At 39.9% G+C, this 16,523-nt stretch overlaps 1 protein-coding gene across 3 annotated transcripts in view; it reads left to right on the top strand.

Moving 5' to 3' along the window:
• POLA1 (DNA polymerase alpha 1, catalytic subunit) overlaps positions 1–16,523 on the top strand; it is a 191,627-nt gene that overhangs the window by 10,281 nt on the left and 164,823 nt on the right. For all 3 annotated transcript variants that reach the window (XM_015302675.4, XM_015302671.4, XM_040669778.2), the window contains exons 11-16: positions 2,641–2,753; positions 3,196–3,312; positions 9,849–9,923; positions 10,989–11,127; positions 13,417–13,574; positions 15,540–15,624. In XM_015302675.4, coding sequence (XP_015158161.2) covers positions 2,641–2,753; positions 3,196–3,312; positions 9,849–9,923; positions 10,989–11,127; positions 13,417–13,574; positions 15,540–15,624 — 687 coding nt within the window. The remainder of the gene's footprint in view (positions 1–2,640; positions 2,754–3,195; positions 3,313–9,848; positions 9,924–10,988; positions 11,128–13,416; positions 13,575–15,539; positions 15,625–16,523) is intronic.

Genomic DNA, 16,523 nt, shown 5'->3' with positions numbered 1-16,523 from the left:
TCCATATCTTAAAGGTTTTTTGGGGTCGATGCTGCAAGCACTGAGTCAGATATGTTTCTGTTGCACCTTTCTTTGTAAGTGGGGATGCCAGACTTAAATGTGAGACTGTTCTGCATTGAACAGCTTAGTGATGGGAGTGGTAATAATCATAGATATCTTGATGGAATCAATGGCTCTAATGTAAAATTACTCTTTTTAAAGGCCCCGCTATTGTTCTTTGCCTTTTTTTTTGTCTTCTAAGTCAGTGGTTGCTGAATGGAACATAATTATGAAAGGATTTCTGTTCCTCGCTTGCAAGGAGTGTTCTTTTCTCATTATGACTTTTTCATGATTGAATAATAGAGTGCACCTGTTTTCAATTAGTAGCATAAAAGGGAAAATTTTGGTACTGCTTGTTGTTTAACATGCTTATGATCTTTGTTTGTGCCTCATTTGCTGTGATCTCAAATGCATGGCCTGAAGGGTAAATACTACAGTGTAATCATAAGACTCTTTCAAACTTAATCATTTTTTGGAGGCTTACTTTTCATAACTGTCTTCACTGTCTCAGAGAGAACTTGAGAATTGTAAGCCTATTAACAGTTGAAAGTAATAGTAATAAATTAAAAAACAAAACAAAACACCTTTCTTAACCTTGAGCAAGACAGTTTGCCTGACTCTTGACTTTGCTTGCGTTTTGATTCATTGACAACTAATCTTCCTTTTTGCAGATTTTGTGTTTTACGTTTTACTTCTTTTTTTCCTTTGTTTCTTCTTTCCACGAGCAAGCTTACAGGGGATGGAGCCCTATATGTCTTCTCTTGTTTCCGTGTTTTACAGGTGAAATATCTCTGAGAACTCTTGAAGTTGGCCCTTCTTTCAGAGGTTGTGTGCATTTGGGGCCAGTTGACCTCCAAAGATTCCTTCTATTGTAAATTACTTCGTTTCTGTGAAACATGGGGACTGAGGCCACGTTTTTGTCCATGTTAGAGTTGATTATAGTTTCTCTGCAATACAGGTGGCTCTTTATCCTGTCCTTGGCAGGCCTGTGTATCCTTATTTCTACTTCTCATCTGCTTACATGTATGCCTCTTGCAGGCTGACTTCCACTGCTCTTAATACTGTGAGCTGTTCAAACAACCAACTCCTGCTATGATACAAACCCACCCAAATCTGTCTGTCTGTCTCTCAAAAGAGAAATGATTGCCAAGGACAAGAACTCCATCTTCTCTGTCACTTAGATCTGTACTTTCAGCCCTTTCTAGATCCTTTTATTCAAACTGTCCGAATCTTGAAGATTGTATCTGTATTAAAATCCCTTGGGACACTTTGTGCAGCTGAAGCATGCATCCTTACTCTCATCTTCAAAACTGCAACATTCTCTTCTCTGTCCTTGACAAAAGTAGTCTTGTTCACATCTACTCCAAGCACTCAAGAAATGATTTTTCTTTGCCTGTCACTCTAACTCTGTCATCCAGCTTAGTGCATCTACACTGATTTATCTACTGTCTAATGGAGTAAGAAAGGTATCTTTACATCTGATAGATTGCATGGCAAAGATAATTTGCAGTGCTTAACAAAGGACTTATTTTGTGCATTGTCAGACCAAAGTAGGTTACAAAATTTAAAACCTTCCTTATTTGAATCATTGTTTCTGAGATGGTCACAGCTCTGATATTTCTGATTTCATTAGTAGTAGAGAAACTGTGTCATGTGTAATCAAATTCCAAATTATTTATGGACTTTGAAGGGAAGGCAGGTGAAATCAGGTTTTCCAAGTGCACTTGGAAGTTCGTTTTACACGTAATTCAGAACTGTACTTGAAATTCAGCTACACTTGTTCTGTGTTATTTCAAAGGTTAGCATTATGGATTAGCTGTTTGTGGCATTTTTTGCTAATGCCAGATTCTTAATGGCTCAAGATGTGCACGGCCAGTAATTATGTGGTTCACTGTGAAGAGTCAGTTACACTAGTTCAGCTGTATGTAAGCTTTTTGAAATGTCTACTGTGAATATAACTGCATCATAGCATATTTCTTGCAATATAATACATCTTTCAATGTTCTCATCTACTTAAAAAGGAAAAAAAAGCCAGTTGAAATCTTTTTGCAATCAATTAACTTTTAGTTGTTGTCTTCTGAATGTGTTTCTTCAGATTTTATTAGGAATAGAGTTTTAATCTCACAGTGCTGAAGGAAAATTGGATTAATTGTACAAGTCTAGCTCAAGAATGAGCAACTGCAGGTAACACAGATAATTCAGAAGTGACTGACAGCACAGGCATTCTGGTTATCTTCAGCTCACAGTGACTTCTCCTTCCCTCTCTTTCCTCACAACTTATGAAACCAATGCAGGTAGAAATGGAACATCAGATTGGAATTCTGTGGCTGGTTGGGTGATGCCATTTTGAATTTCACATATCAGTGTTGTTACTTTCGTGGTGGAGGTCATGGTGTGAAGAACTATGCAGATCATCCATTTACACAGCTGCTATTTAAAATGATTTAGAATATACCGCTTACATAGAAAAGATTTGTTGTTCAAGGACCTAAGTGAGGAAATGGTTGCATTTCTGTGCATGTGGAAACAATACATAATTAGCTGCTTTAAGCAAGATTAAGAGTTGCATATTGAACTCTTTGCTCTGCTGTTCTTCCTTAGGTGTGGTATTTTTGTTTGGCAAAGTTTGGATTGAATCGGCGAACACCTATGTCAGCTGTTGTGTGACGGTGAAAAACATTGAGAGAACTGTTTATCTACTGCCACGTGAAACAGTAAGTATATCTTTTAAGCATGTCAGACATAAGTGCCTTTCATTCTGATTGTGGCAGGTTGTGAGTTCTAGTAGCGTGTTTATATGAACTGTTGAAGCCAGTATTGTCTGATGCAGATGGTGGTAAAGCGATGCGCAGCGTACACATGGTGTATATCACGTGAGATGCAGTTGTAGTGTTGCTGCTTTGCCCTGACTGTAGCTAACAAGTGCAGACAAATTCTGTTGTTTAGATTTGCTGCTCATGGAGTAAAAAGGTCTTGAAGTATTATGAGAAAGAGCGGAGCTTTCTTACCACTCTCTTTCAAATAGTAGTTTTGAAATTTAGGTTTTCCTGAGTGATTGTGTTACATTGTTTACTTAGAGGAGATAAATTGTTCATAATATCAAAGCAAAGTTCAACTTATTTGTCCTGTCTGATTTGTAAAACTTCTGTTGTTAAGGAGATGGATCTATCCAGTGGGAAAGAGACAGAGACTCCAGTAACCATAATGAATGTTTTCAAGGAATTTAATGACTGCATTTCACCAAAGTATAAGATTATGAAGTTCAAATCCAAGGTTTGTATACAAGCATTTCATTTGGTCATTGTCTCTTGTTCTGGTTTGAAAGGTGGGAAGTGTGTTGAAACACTGTCCAGTGGGGGCGGTTATTCTGAAATGCAGGTCATCGTGTTAGAATCTAAAGTGAAAGATGGTTTTGTTCAGCAGAGGGATGAGTATGCTGGGATTAGACTGTCTTTGCATTTGTCTGGTTGTCATATTGAAGTTTTTTCTTTGCATGTTTCATCCTTTACCCTGGCAGATTTACCCTCTGAGTGTGTGCTTGGAGCATGGATTGTTATAGTGAGTTACACAGGAGTTAACATGTTGTAAAGACTCAGTCAGTCTTGAAACTTCAGCTGTTATGGCCTTACAGTTACGTACAATAACTTTGCAGTTTTGTTGTTGCTGTGCAGTTTACTCAATGAATTCTTAAATGAGCATTGAAAAATACAGCGTTGCTGTTTGAGGAAACATGCGCATACAGTAATATGAAAGTTGTCAAAGCTGCAGGGAAAGAGCAGATAATGCTGTTAAGTGTTGCAGATTTGGACGAAATTAGTACGAGGAAGCTTTCTCATTTAACTACACAGAGCATCCATCTTTTGATGATAGCAGCAGGGGGAGAGGGTGGAGGTAGGGAGTTTGCGTGGTGGCTAACATGCTAGTTGGAGGAAAAGATGTGTTCAAAATGTGGTGCTCAGAAACTTTTCTGTTTCTTGAAGTAACATTAGTGAGGTAAAGCTGGCTTTCTTTGTTATTACTGGTGGCGTGGACTTAGTTGTAACTTCTCTGAGGCTAGGAGTCCTTGTGACTTGATAAAATTCATTCTGGGATGGGTGATCAGTAATTGGGAGGGTGAGTAAAAATATAGGAAGAATGGGCTTTTAACAATAAATAAGTGAGGGAAAATAAAAGCAAGTTCATAGAGTAATTTGTGCTGGGAGAAGCTTTAGGAGGTGAGTACTTGGGGAATATAAGCTGATGATGTGAAAACATAGCGGTGCTTCAAGTTTGTAATAGCTCATTGTTCAAAGACCCTTCCAGGAATGAAAAAGGAAGTTCAGGGCTAATCAATTCTTAATTAAAATAGGAGTTGCAAATACGTGTATTCCAGAAAAGGAAATAGGGGAAAAGACCTTTGTAAGCAGATGCAGATCTGCTAAAAGAATCTTGGTAAAAAAAACACCCATTCCATTATAATCGGGGAAAAGTAGTATGGATAAGGTAAACAGAGTAAGATAGTTTAACTTTCAGAGATGGGTTTTAGAAATTAAGTAAGCCATTGCAGAAAGTTTGTAAGCTGCTCTTTCTTGATATTTGTTCAAAGAGTGTCAGTTTTTTACTTATCTTTATATAGAGCTTGGGGAAACGACTGAACTGTATTTTCAGGATACGTGACTGCAGTATCTGGGGTCCTTGGTGTTCCTTAGCAGGAACAGGGAAGTAGCAGCACTGTGACATAAGATCTTATCTGGAATATTACAACACTTGGTCGTCCTGATGAGGAACAACGAGCTTAAGTGACAGCAGATACGGAAGATGGCAATTAGGAGGACTGAGACAAAGGGAAAGTCAGTTATACCAGAGATTACTATGAAAGAGCTTTATTTTTGTTTTCAGCCCAGTAAAGTGAAGAATAATGGTAAGACCTACTTGCTCTCCTAAAAACAGTAAAAGGAGATAAGGAGTAAGAGAGCCGCTTAAAAGGACAGTTTTAGCAAAAGAATATACTTATAAAATGTAACTTGTGAATAAATTAGACTGGATTTGAGGGTTCACAGAAGCTCTGGAATAACCTGACAGCAGTGTTTCTACTGTTAGAAATTGTCAAACTCTCCAGATAACTGATTTTAACTAACTTAATATGGTAGAATGCTCTCTAGCTTTATTTTGTTGGCATATTTTTTTTCTGAGTTTGATAGTTATTAAATCCTTCCAGGAGGAAGTGAGGACAAGAGCAGGCAGGATGGTACAGGTGGGAGTGTGGGGGGAGGTATGATAAAAGGTATGGGGAGGGAAGGACTGCTGCTGGGGAGGCTTTTGGGGGGAGAATGTGGTAAACTCTGCTCTTATAGTTAAACACAAAATTTACTGTGACCAGTGACAGGGTTAGGCAAAGTAAATGAGGACAGATTGCGTGTCTGCAGCAGGGGGTGCTGTTGCTTCCTGTAAGGTAATGGTGAAGCTACTGGGGTGCTGTGTGACTTCTTGTACAGCAGTCTGAAACTTGGAGAAACTCTTATTCTTCCACCTTCGGCTGGGAATTAGAAAAGTTGTTGGCATACCTATGATGCACCCAAAGTTGTTTTATTCAGAGTATCCCGTTTTCTGATGATACAGGGAGAGCTAGTATTTATACACTGAAACAAGTTGTTTTCTGCGTGCACGTGTGTGCCTGTCTTGGCCTTGCCAGCCCCAAACTTTGTCCCTCTGAACAGATACACTTAAGCCGTATCACTTCCTCCTGCACCTGCTGCTAATTGCAGCTTCAGTGGGTTGCACTGCTGCCAAGTTAGCAAGTCTTCACAAATCAATTTGAAAGCAGCCTTATACTCCACTTAGAAACTTAGCAGCTAATCACTGCTGCTCATTTCTGCTCTCTGAAGGGCCACTTCAAGGGCAGATTACTCTGCAGCAAAGCATTCATTCACTGCAGTTATGACCAGGGGCTTGTGTAATTGAGCTGAGCTCTGTGGAATAACGCAGATGAATCACTGCCGCATACTATTTTTACACTGTGTTCAGCTTGGATTTGTAACAAGAACTTGTTTGAAGCCTGGGAGTTTAAAAAAACAAAAAAGGTAAGCGCTAAAAGCAACGTGTGGCCATCTGTTACTTTATGACTGTAATGTGCTGCCCGTGTGAGGTGCTGCTTTGGCTAAACAATTCAGATCTGCATTTGAAGGCTGATTTCTTACACTTTTCTGACCTCATAGTGATGCTCGTATACCGAAGTTATGCTGCTTCTTTCTGCTTCTGTGTAGCAGTTGATGCCATGGTTGCTTCTGGATTTGCCCTCTTCCTGTTTAACAGAGGGACCTCTCCTCTCTACCCAGGTTTTGTGGCCTTAAATCCCAGCAGTTTTGCAGTGATGTGAGAAGCAGCAGACTTAACAGTTAACTGGAGTGCTCTGAGGGAGCTATTGCCGATGCTATTATTTTAAGGAATAAAAGAACAAAAACACAACACAGAAGCAAATAATGCACTTAACTGTGCATGCATTTCATTGTTCAATTAAGTTTTATTCCAATTTATGGTAGCCTATTTTTTTTCCTGTTATACTTACTGAGTGCTAGATTATACTGACTCTCCCCAGTGGAAATATGACCTTTAATTAAAAGGAGCTCCAGGAGTTCTTGTATGAGTAAAAGCATCCCAGCATAGTTATGGCATAATGCAATTCTGTAGTGTGGATGTGTAACTGGTGCAGATGGTTTGTGAAGTACTGCAAAGCGTAGCGTAGTAGAGCATACCATTTCAGCAGGTCCAATAGCACTGCTGAACAAGATATTGTAATTATTTGGAAAGTGGAGGTAATTGTTCTTGAAAAACAAAAAATCATTATTGTTCTTGCAGAAAGCAGAAGTGATACTTTCAGTAAAGTTGTACTGGTTTTGAGTTTCTCTGTGTTACACATAAACAAACTTGACTACTTTCTAGTAAAGCCCAAGTCATTCAAATGGAAAAATAAAATAGAATAGAAAGCATGTAATAAAGTAAACAGCTGGCAGGCAGTTGGAAAATCAGTTCTCTTGGGTTCCTCTCTGAAATGCCTGTATGCTAAAGCCTGGGGTATGGAAGGAAGAACTGTGTTGCAGTTACAGGGGTATTCATTGTGATCATGTATGCATGGTGGGGAGTGTGTGGTTAAGCAGGAATGGAAAAGAGAGGGAGTTCCTTTTATGTGAAGGAGAGCAGTGGGTATGCATGGAGCTTTTCCTGAGGATGGACAAAGAGCAGCTCAAGAGCTTCTGCGTCAACGTTATAGGGCAGACTCGTAGGGTAAAGTCATGGGAGGTGTCTGCTACAGGCTGCCTGATGAGGCCTCCTATGAATGACTGGAAGAAACCTTGCTTCTGCCAGCCCTGTTTGCTTATGAAGAGCTTTAACAATCCCAGCATCTTCTGCGAGAACTATGCACTGGGGCATAAGCAGCACAGGAGGTTTCTGGAATGCAGTGATGACAACTTTTGGACACAACTGATTGGAGATTTGGTGAAGGGAGAAACTCTGCTGGACATGGTTCCTATAAACAAGGAAAAACTGGTTAGGAATATGAAGTCTGGGGACAGCTTTGACTGCAATGAAGACAATACGTTGGAGTTCAGTAATACAAGAGGAGGGAGGGAAGCAGAAATCAGAATTACAACCGTGGTCTTCTGGAGATCAGACTTTGGCCTACTTGGGGATCTGCTGGGACAAATCCTGTGGACAATGTCCCTGGAGAGAGTAAGGTTTCAGGAGAGTTTATTTATTTTTTGAGGATCACTGTCTCTGTGCTCAAGAAGGATTCATCCTGACCATCAGAAAGTCAAGCAGAGGTGGTAGGAGCCCTGCGTGGATGAACCAGGAACTTCTGAATAGATTCAAACAGAAAAAGAAAGCATGGGTCAGGTGATCCAGGTTTAGGTGACCATCGAAGCATGCAGACAGAAGTAGGAAGGCCAAAGCCCATCTGAAGATGAATCCAACAAGAGAGTCAAAGGGCAGCAAGAAAGACTTCTAAAGGTATTGGAGAACTATGGAAAATGTGGGCTTGCTGATGAAAGGGGTCAGGATACTAAATCCCTCTTTCACCTTGGTCAATAAGTGCAGCCTTCAGCAATCCCTGGTACCAAGAGGCCAGAAGGGGAGTTGGAGAAAGGAAGACTCCTCTGCAGTGGAAGAGGATCAGGTTAGGGAATGTTAAACTGGACAGATAGAAGTCCATGGGACATGATTGGTGGCACCCATGAATGAGGAGAGAGCTGGCCTCTTCCATTGTGAGGCAACTCTTGATTATCCATGAAAGATCATGATGATCAGGGGAGGCTCCTTAGGACTGGAAGAAAAGAAATGTCATCAGTGTCCTCAAGATGAGCAAGAAGATGGCCTCAGAGGTCCCCTCCAGCCTCAGCCATTCTGCAGGCTGGGTTGGGGGTCAAATAGAGAATGGTGGCTGAAATGCTGTGCTGAAAAGGTTGTGATCCACTGCACAAAGTGCATCTGGAGGCCAGTCACTGGTGGAGTAGTGTGGGGACAGGTACCGTATTGTGCAGTAGCTGTGTTAGCGATATAGACGATGGTGCAGGGCATACCCTCAGCAGGTCTGCAGAGAGTGCAAAACAAAGACGAATGTCAGAGGCACCGGATGGTTGTGCTGCTGTGCAGAAGGTCCTCAGCGGGCTGGAGGTACCTCATGGCCTACAGGAAGCTCACAAAGTTCAGCAGAGGGAAATGGCAAGTCCTTCCCCAATGGAGGAAGAACTCCATGGACTCTGGGACTGAGCAGCAGGGAAGCAGCTTTGTAGAGAAAGACCTGGTCATCCTGGCAGATGCTGTGCTGTCCCCAGTCCAGTAACGTAACCTAGTGGCAAAAAAGGCCTAGGAAACCCTGGGCTGCATGAGACAGTGTTGGCAGCAGGTTGTGGGAGGTGATCCTCTCCCTTCACTTGGTGCTGGCGAGACACATGAGGAGTGCTGTGTTCAGTTGAGCTCCCTGATACAAGAAAAACGTGCGTATATTGGAGCAAGTCCAGCGCAGGACCAGAGAGATAATCATGAGGGCATGGACGTTTGTCATGACAGACTGAGAGCTGGCGCCATTCAGCCTGGAGTAGAGGTGGCTTGGGGAACAGGAAGGGAGTGGAGGGGGCACTATGGGCCTTCCCTACCTAGGGGAGGCAGGGACGCAGACAGTGGTAGACTTCTAATCGGCACCGACTGAGAGGACAAGAGCAGAAGGTATAATGTGAGACACTTGAAATTTCTTCAGAGCATAAGAAAACACTTTTTTCTTACTGTAATGGAGGTCAAGAAATGGCACACATTCCTCAGAGAGGCTGGACAAGTCTCCATCCTTGGAGACAATCTAAGCCCAACTGAACACAACCCTGTACAGTCAGTGCTAGCTGACGTATCTCTGGGCCGGGAATTGGGCTGCGTTACCTCAGCGTTACCTTTGCACCTCAGCCATTTCAGGATTTTTGTGGTTGTCTGCAACCACCAATTGTCAGGAATGTTTTTGTGGTCTGTGGATGTACAAAATATTTCCGAGTTTCCTTAGCTGTTATGTTGTGTGGCTTTTGTTTGTAATGGTCAGTATACTTGTAAATTCATTTACTTCAAAACCGTTCATGGTATGAAAACCTGGAAAGATTAAATACAGAAATTAAAACAGTTTTACTACATGTAGGTGGTTGTAATGAGTTACAATAGTGGTAATATGTGATCAAGCCCGTGGCATTTGAGATTTTATGCTTTGGTTGGCCTTCATTTCATTACCTTTTGGGCCAGAATTCATTTTCAATTTGAAGATACTGAAGTAATAGCAATATCTTTGTTTTATTCAGAAAGTGGAAAAATACTATGCGTTTGAGATCCCGGATGTTCCAGCCAAGTCTGAATACTTGGAAGTTAAATATTCAGTAAGTATGACTAATCTGATGAAAGACCAGAACTTGCTTTTGTGCCTGCTTGGGAATGTTTATGTTTCTATAAGAATAAAAATTATAGCATTTGACCCTTTGTATCTAGTGTCTGTACCTCTGTTTGTAGATAGTTGCTCGTTATCTCCTTGTTGGCTTTGTTTGTTGTTTAAGGGTATAGGAGTTAACTTGCTATTATCCAAATGCAGAGATGAATTAATACCTAAGCTCGCAGCTGCTTTTTTTTGTTGTTTGTTTGTTCTTTTTGTTACCATTTGTATGCTTGTTAGTCCCTACCAAAACAGTTATTTACTAGGAAAATTATAACATAATTATTTGTTAGAGTTAGCTGTATCTGCGTAAAGAAATCACAAGGAGGAGAAATATTTCTTGCAACTGCTACTTTCTTCCCACCTCCCCACCCCCCAGTTATAATTTGTCTATTGTGTGTGTATATTCTGAATTAGTTTTATATTGCGTTGTTTTGCCACCAAATCAACTAATCAGCCAAACAGCCCTTTAGCTGTGCTGGGTCAGGGCCTAAAGTGCTGAAAGATGGTTTAAATCACTCAATAACTTTACATGCTTTTCTTTGAATCCGTGTCCAGTATACAGGTTTTAGTTGCTAAAGCAGCATCCCATAGACGTTTGCAAGCTATCGCAAATCTTTCTTTAGGTGTGCAAAAATACCCAGCATTAATCTTGTCTATCATATAAAGACTGGAACTATCTAAGTACACAACAGTTGAGCAGTTTTTGTTCAGGAGCTTCCTGTAGTCTTTGCTGATGATAATATTTCTCATGCATGCAGTGAGGATGAGGAACTTTTGCTTCAGTGTATTATATTAGTGTCCTGATTCTAAGTAGTTATGCAGCTATTTAAGTACAGTCAATAGTGTAATTTCTTGAATTACTGTAAGGTATTACAAGCAAAGGCTGTGCATGAGGGGAAATTACAGTGATTTCAGGTACTCCGCAGTTCCGTTAAGGTTCTCTCTGAATATAGTTGTCAACATGAAAACTTCTGTGGCATGAAATGACTCGCTGCTTTTTGTTATTTGTTAGGCTGAATACCCTCGGCTTCCTCAAGACCTGAAAGGAGAAACGTTTTCACACGTGTTTGGAACTAACACTTCTAGCTTGGAGCTTCTCTTGATGAGTAGAAAGATCAAAGGACCGTGCTGGCTGGAAATCAAAAATCCACGTATGGAATGCTTGTTTGTTGAAAAACTTAGATAATTGGGAATGCTAGGGAGGAGAAAAATTTAATTTCTACCGACGAATTCTCATTTTACAAATTAATTTTGTAATTTACCTATGCAGTTTTCATTATCAAGTACAAATAGTAACTTTCTGTTTGAAAGCTCTGTCCATGTAAGGTTGCGCATGGCTGATCAGGTTATAACTTTGAATAGCGGTGAGAGGGGGTGGTGCAGTTCCCAGAACTTTGGTACATACCCTAAAGCAGTGTATACTGAGTTAGTTAAAATTACTTACATTTCCAGAAAAGAAATACATACAGAAAAAAGACATATAATCAGTAGTTTGTGCTTAAAAAAATAATAATATATTAGTTTTTTTCTCTTGCACTTGAAAATTTCTGGTGTGAAGCTTGATAACTTGTGATATGGAGCCTAACTTTGCCTTGGTTAGAGCTCTTCATTCAATGTGTGCTGTGTATTTCCAAAAACATAGGGGTGCTAACCATACTTGACAAAATCTGTAGGTTTTCTTGGAATCTTCTTGTGGCATTTCAAATATAGTATTGGCAGTTTTGAATTCTGATAGAACAGTTTTCTTTAGCACCTGGCTCAGAAACTGATGAAGCTGATACCAGTAAGGATTTTCAGCTGGAATGGACGCAACAAATTCTTGCCTACCAAAAGACAAATTAGCTCTGATGAGTTTTCCACCAGGCCTTGGCAAGCATCAGCGTACTTCCTGGCACTAAACTTAAAGGCCTAAGAATAGTTTTCACCTGTGTTCTTTGCTCAAGAATTGACTTCTTATTCCTTTGGTGTTTTCTTTCTCCATCTGAAAAGAGGCCAAAGTTGTTCCACGTAGCAAACGTCACAGTAATGATAACTAGCAGTTCAGACAGTAACTGTTCCTTTTTACTTAATGTTGATGAGCGTTCTCTCTCCTTAGACTACCAGGCTGAAATCACATACTGATCTCGCCCCAGAGTTTGGTATATGGTATGACATGGTATATTAAGGAAGTTTGGAAATACTTTATCCATTCCTGTATCTTTGTTACAGCCTTCAGGTTCCAGAGAGGGTCCATATCTTGGTATCAGAATTGTTCATTTCAAAATGGTGACATGCCTACTCTATTGAAAATTCAGTCTTCAGTTGTGTTTATCTAAATTTTAGTAGTTATTGCTCAGGATTTTCAGTTCCAAAGCCAAGTTTTGTTTTTTTTTAATCTAGTTTGTCAGACAGTTCTTCCTTACTTGTACCTTCTCTTCCACACTTTCTATGGAGAATCTCAGGATAGGAAGTATACCTGACTAATTATAAAATATACACCAAAGTAAAAATTAAAAAATGATGGGGGGTGTTAAATAAGCAATTTCTAAAAAATATTAATGTTAAAAAAATATTTTCTTCCTGAACCCCCAGCTGATGGTCTTATGTGCCCTCTGTGGTGCATGAATCTCACCTTGGAAACCACTGTTCTGTAGCATGCTAGTTGAAGCTCTAGGTGTAAAAAGTTGGAAATTAAATTAAGACGTTATTAAGTAGCTGATTGCCTGTCTGGTTTTGAGAGATGATCAGGTGTTTTTTACAACTGAAGATGTTTTGTTCAGTTATCTATTTGCATTTAGAGCAAGAATGATGAGAGAAGGTAATGTGTTGGTTTCCAAAGAGCTGTCAGATGTTTTGCGGGGAGTAAGATAGCCAAGTCTACCAACACCTATCCTCAGAATGTTAATCCCTTAAAAATGCAGCCTCAGCTTCATTGTAACTGCCTGTGGTGAGTTATCTCGTCAGCATATCAGCATCTTTTGGCAATAAGCCCTTTTTTTTTTTTGAGCAAATGAATAATTATACTTCAAAAATATTCAAATGATAATGGGTGGATTACATTTTTTTTTCATATCCTCTGTCTGTTGGGGAAATTAATCCACGTCTTATTTTGTCTGCCTCAGTTTCAGACATGTAACTGTGATTGGTGATTTGGGAATCTAGTAGAGCTAGGACTTCTAGGCTGTTAACAGGAGACACAAGAAATCTTCCTGGCCTAGATAAAAATTCTCTTTCTCTCTTTTTTTTTTTTTTTTGGTGTGTGTGTGTGCCAAAAAAGTCCCTGGTATGATTAGGCTTCTGGTAAATGAGAGTATGGAGAGTTACCAAAATGTTAACAGGATTAATCTGAATGTTGCCCACAAGGACAAAACATTGAAGGAACATACCCTTTTGATGGTACTATTAGAGAACTCTACCTGTGATTTCCAGAAGAGTGAACGTGGTTCGTGTTGTTTCTTTAGAGCCCTCAAATCAGTCAGTCAGCTGGTGTAAGGTAGAGGCAGTAGCCATGAAGCCTGGCTTGGTGAATGTGGTTAAAGATCTTCCTCCTCCTCCTCCTCTTGTGGTAATGTCCTTCAGCATGAAGACCATTCAGAACCCAAAGACTCACCAGAATGAGGTAAGTAGCCTGCCCTTGATTTTTCATTTTGTGTTGTTTTGTTCTGTGTTTGTTCTGCATTAAAATCTTTCTAAAGGCTTGGAAAAACTTCAATTTATAAAATGCCTAAGTATTGCTGAATAACCTTGCTGTGCAGCCAACATTTTAAAGAAACATTTACTAGTATCACTGTAAGTCAGACTCAGTGGGTTCATTGGGGCTTTCTGGTGATAATTAATTGTGACAGCAGATCCTACATTGATAGATAGATATATTTGGATGTCAGTGTTACATGTCCTAGGTAAAATGACTTTTTTTTTTCTCCTAAAATGGAATGGGATCTGATCTGATCTATGAGATATTACAGCTTCTACTGTAAGCTGGATCAATGGGGTGAGGCCAACTGTATGAGCTTGCGCAAGACCAAGTGCTGGTTTGTGCACTTCAACCACAAACTCAACATAGCATTACAGATTTGGGGCATAGTGGCTGGAATGCTGAGCGGTGGAAAAGGATTTGGGGGTACTAGTTGAACATGAGCCAGCAGTGTGCCCAGGTGGCCAAGAAGGCCAATGACATCCTGCCTTATATGAGAAACGGTGTGGCAAGTGGGAGCAGAGAGGTGATTGTTTCTCTGTATTCAACTCTGGTGAGGCCACACCTCAAATACTGTGCGCAGTTTTGGGCTCCTCAGTACAAGATGCTGTGGCCTTGGAGTTTGTCCAGAGAAGGACAATGAAGCTAGTGGAGGGTCTGGAGCACAAGTCTGATGGGAATTAGTTGAGGGAACTGGGATTGTTCAGTCTGGAGAAGCGGAGGCTCAAGAGAGACCTTATCACTCTACAGCTGCCTGAAGGAGCATTGTAGTGAGGTAGGGGTCAGTCTCTTCTCCCAGGTAACAGTGATACGATGAAAGGGAATGGCCTGGGGGTTCAAGTTGGATATGAGGAAAAATTTCTTCTCAGAAGGAGTGGTGAGGTATTGGAACGAGCTGCCCAGGGAGGTGGTGGAGTGACTGTTCCTGACGGCATTCAAGAAATGTGTAGCTGTAGCACTGACGGACATGGTTAGTGGTCATAGTGGCAATGGGTTAATGGTTGTACTAGATGATCTTAGAGGTCTTTTCCAACCTTAGTGATTCTGTGATTCTGCTGTGAGACTTTTTACTCGAAAAGTCAGAGAAGTACGGGTGGCCATCTTCAGTTGTGGACTGCAGACCACAAAGTGCAATTAGACACGCTTATCTGTTTTTTTTAACAGAAGTCTACCTAACTTAGGAGGAGATTTTAGTATTCACTTTGTAGTTGACTCTGGCTCATAGAGTGGAAGAAAAATGAGACTGTCAAATTTTTAATGAATTAGTCCTCTTGATCAAATGAGACATAAGGCAGGTACTAGCAAGACTTTGCCAAGATGTCTCTGAAGCCTGTCTGATTTGTCTTCTGTTGAGTTTTCTTGACCACTGTGGGGAGCAAGGACTTCGGTCAGCAAAATAAGCAAGAATAATTAGCAGAGCAATAACTTCTAAACGCTAAAACCTCTTGGCTAGAACAGGGGAAGCTCTTCCTGGAGGAAGGCTTCTGCATGTCTTGCTGTGCTCACATCCCTTATGCACTTCATAGGTTATCCCTTAAATGATTGGGCCTTTTCAGGCAAAACTTGAGAGAAAAAAAAAAAAAGAAAAAAAAAAAAACCAATAACACCTAGGGTTTTTCCCAAATTTTGCATCTCAAAATTCTAAGATGATCATTTATGAGTAAATTTTTATTTTACATTTTTATTTTACTTAAGATCAGTTCTTAACTCCTTTTTTACCTTCTTATATTTGAAGTTCATCTTAAACTATATATATTTTTCTTTATTTAAGTGAGAGAAAATAGGTAATTAAACAAAAAAATCCAAACACATTTAGTGGGGGTTGGCAGATATGGATATTGGTAGTAATTGTTTTTATATTTATGTGTATTTTGTACATCCTTGGTCTAGATTGTGGCTATGGCAGCTCTGATTCATCAGAAATTTCCTTTGGATAAAGCTCCACCTCAGCCTCCTTTTCAGACACACTTCTGTGGTATGTACTTGGAACAGGTCATTTTTTGATCTGTTGAAGGTGTCTTTTTTTTCTCTTGTTGCTCCTTTCCTTAAACTTCCTTCTGTCAAATGACAAACTTGACGGTCAGGCAGACTTTTCTCCTTATTTTCCGGATACTGCTGCTTTACTGAAAACTTTATTGAAGCTTGAAGTTATGTGATGCAACCTTGCTCATTTTCTATATTTGTTGTTAGTTTTAATTCTTCTGTTTTCTCATATTATGTTTTTCATCTATGAGTTTAGACCGTTTTACTATCGCTTAGTTATTTTTCAGTTCAGTTCTTTTCAACAGAACTTGAAAAATAAAAAATAATAAAATGTTATTGAAAAATCTCCTGCAGTGGGGTCAGCTAAATTTTGAGACTTGGATCCTAGATGACAGTAATAAAGAGATCTGAGTGCTTGTGAGAGAAATTTCTTAGGAAGTTGTGAACCATAACTATATTCTCCATTGATAACCTAATATACAATGAACTGACTAGAATTATTTGATGCTTTTGTCATTGTTCGGTTACCTTAAACATACATGTACATGCAAGGTCTACCCCAAATTCAGAAGTGATTAAATTGTCTATAGAAAAAACTGGAATGTTTGCTTAGTTTTTGCAAAGAAAATCTAGATCAGATGATTTGGGGTTCGTGTTTCATCAGTTCATCATGCTAGCAAGATCAGAGGCAGATGAAGAGTGAAATAAGACATTTTGTGTAGGATCTTCGTAAAAGGTAGCAGTTGTCATCTGGTAGGCATGGCTTTTAGTAAAATAATTTTGTGTTTTTAAACATTTGGCATCAGAGGCAGGTATTTACGTAAGGCTAGCTTTCTGGAATTACGAGTTAGTTTGCCTCAGCTCCTTTTGTTGTGGATGGATGGTTATGGA

Source organism: Gallus gallus, chromosome 1, assembly GCF_016699485.2.
Source record: "Gallus gallus isolate bGalGal1 chromosome 1, bGalGal1.mat.broiler.GRCg7b, whole genome shotgun sequence".
In the NCBI taxonomy this organism is placed as follows: domain Eukaryota; kingdom Metazoa; phylum Chordata; class Aves; order Galliformes; family Phasianidae; genus Gallus; species Gallus gallus.
Note: the sequence above shows the minus strand (reverse complement) of the source record. Positions and strands in the feature narration are given on the sequence as shown.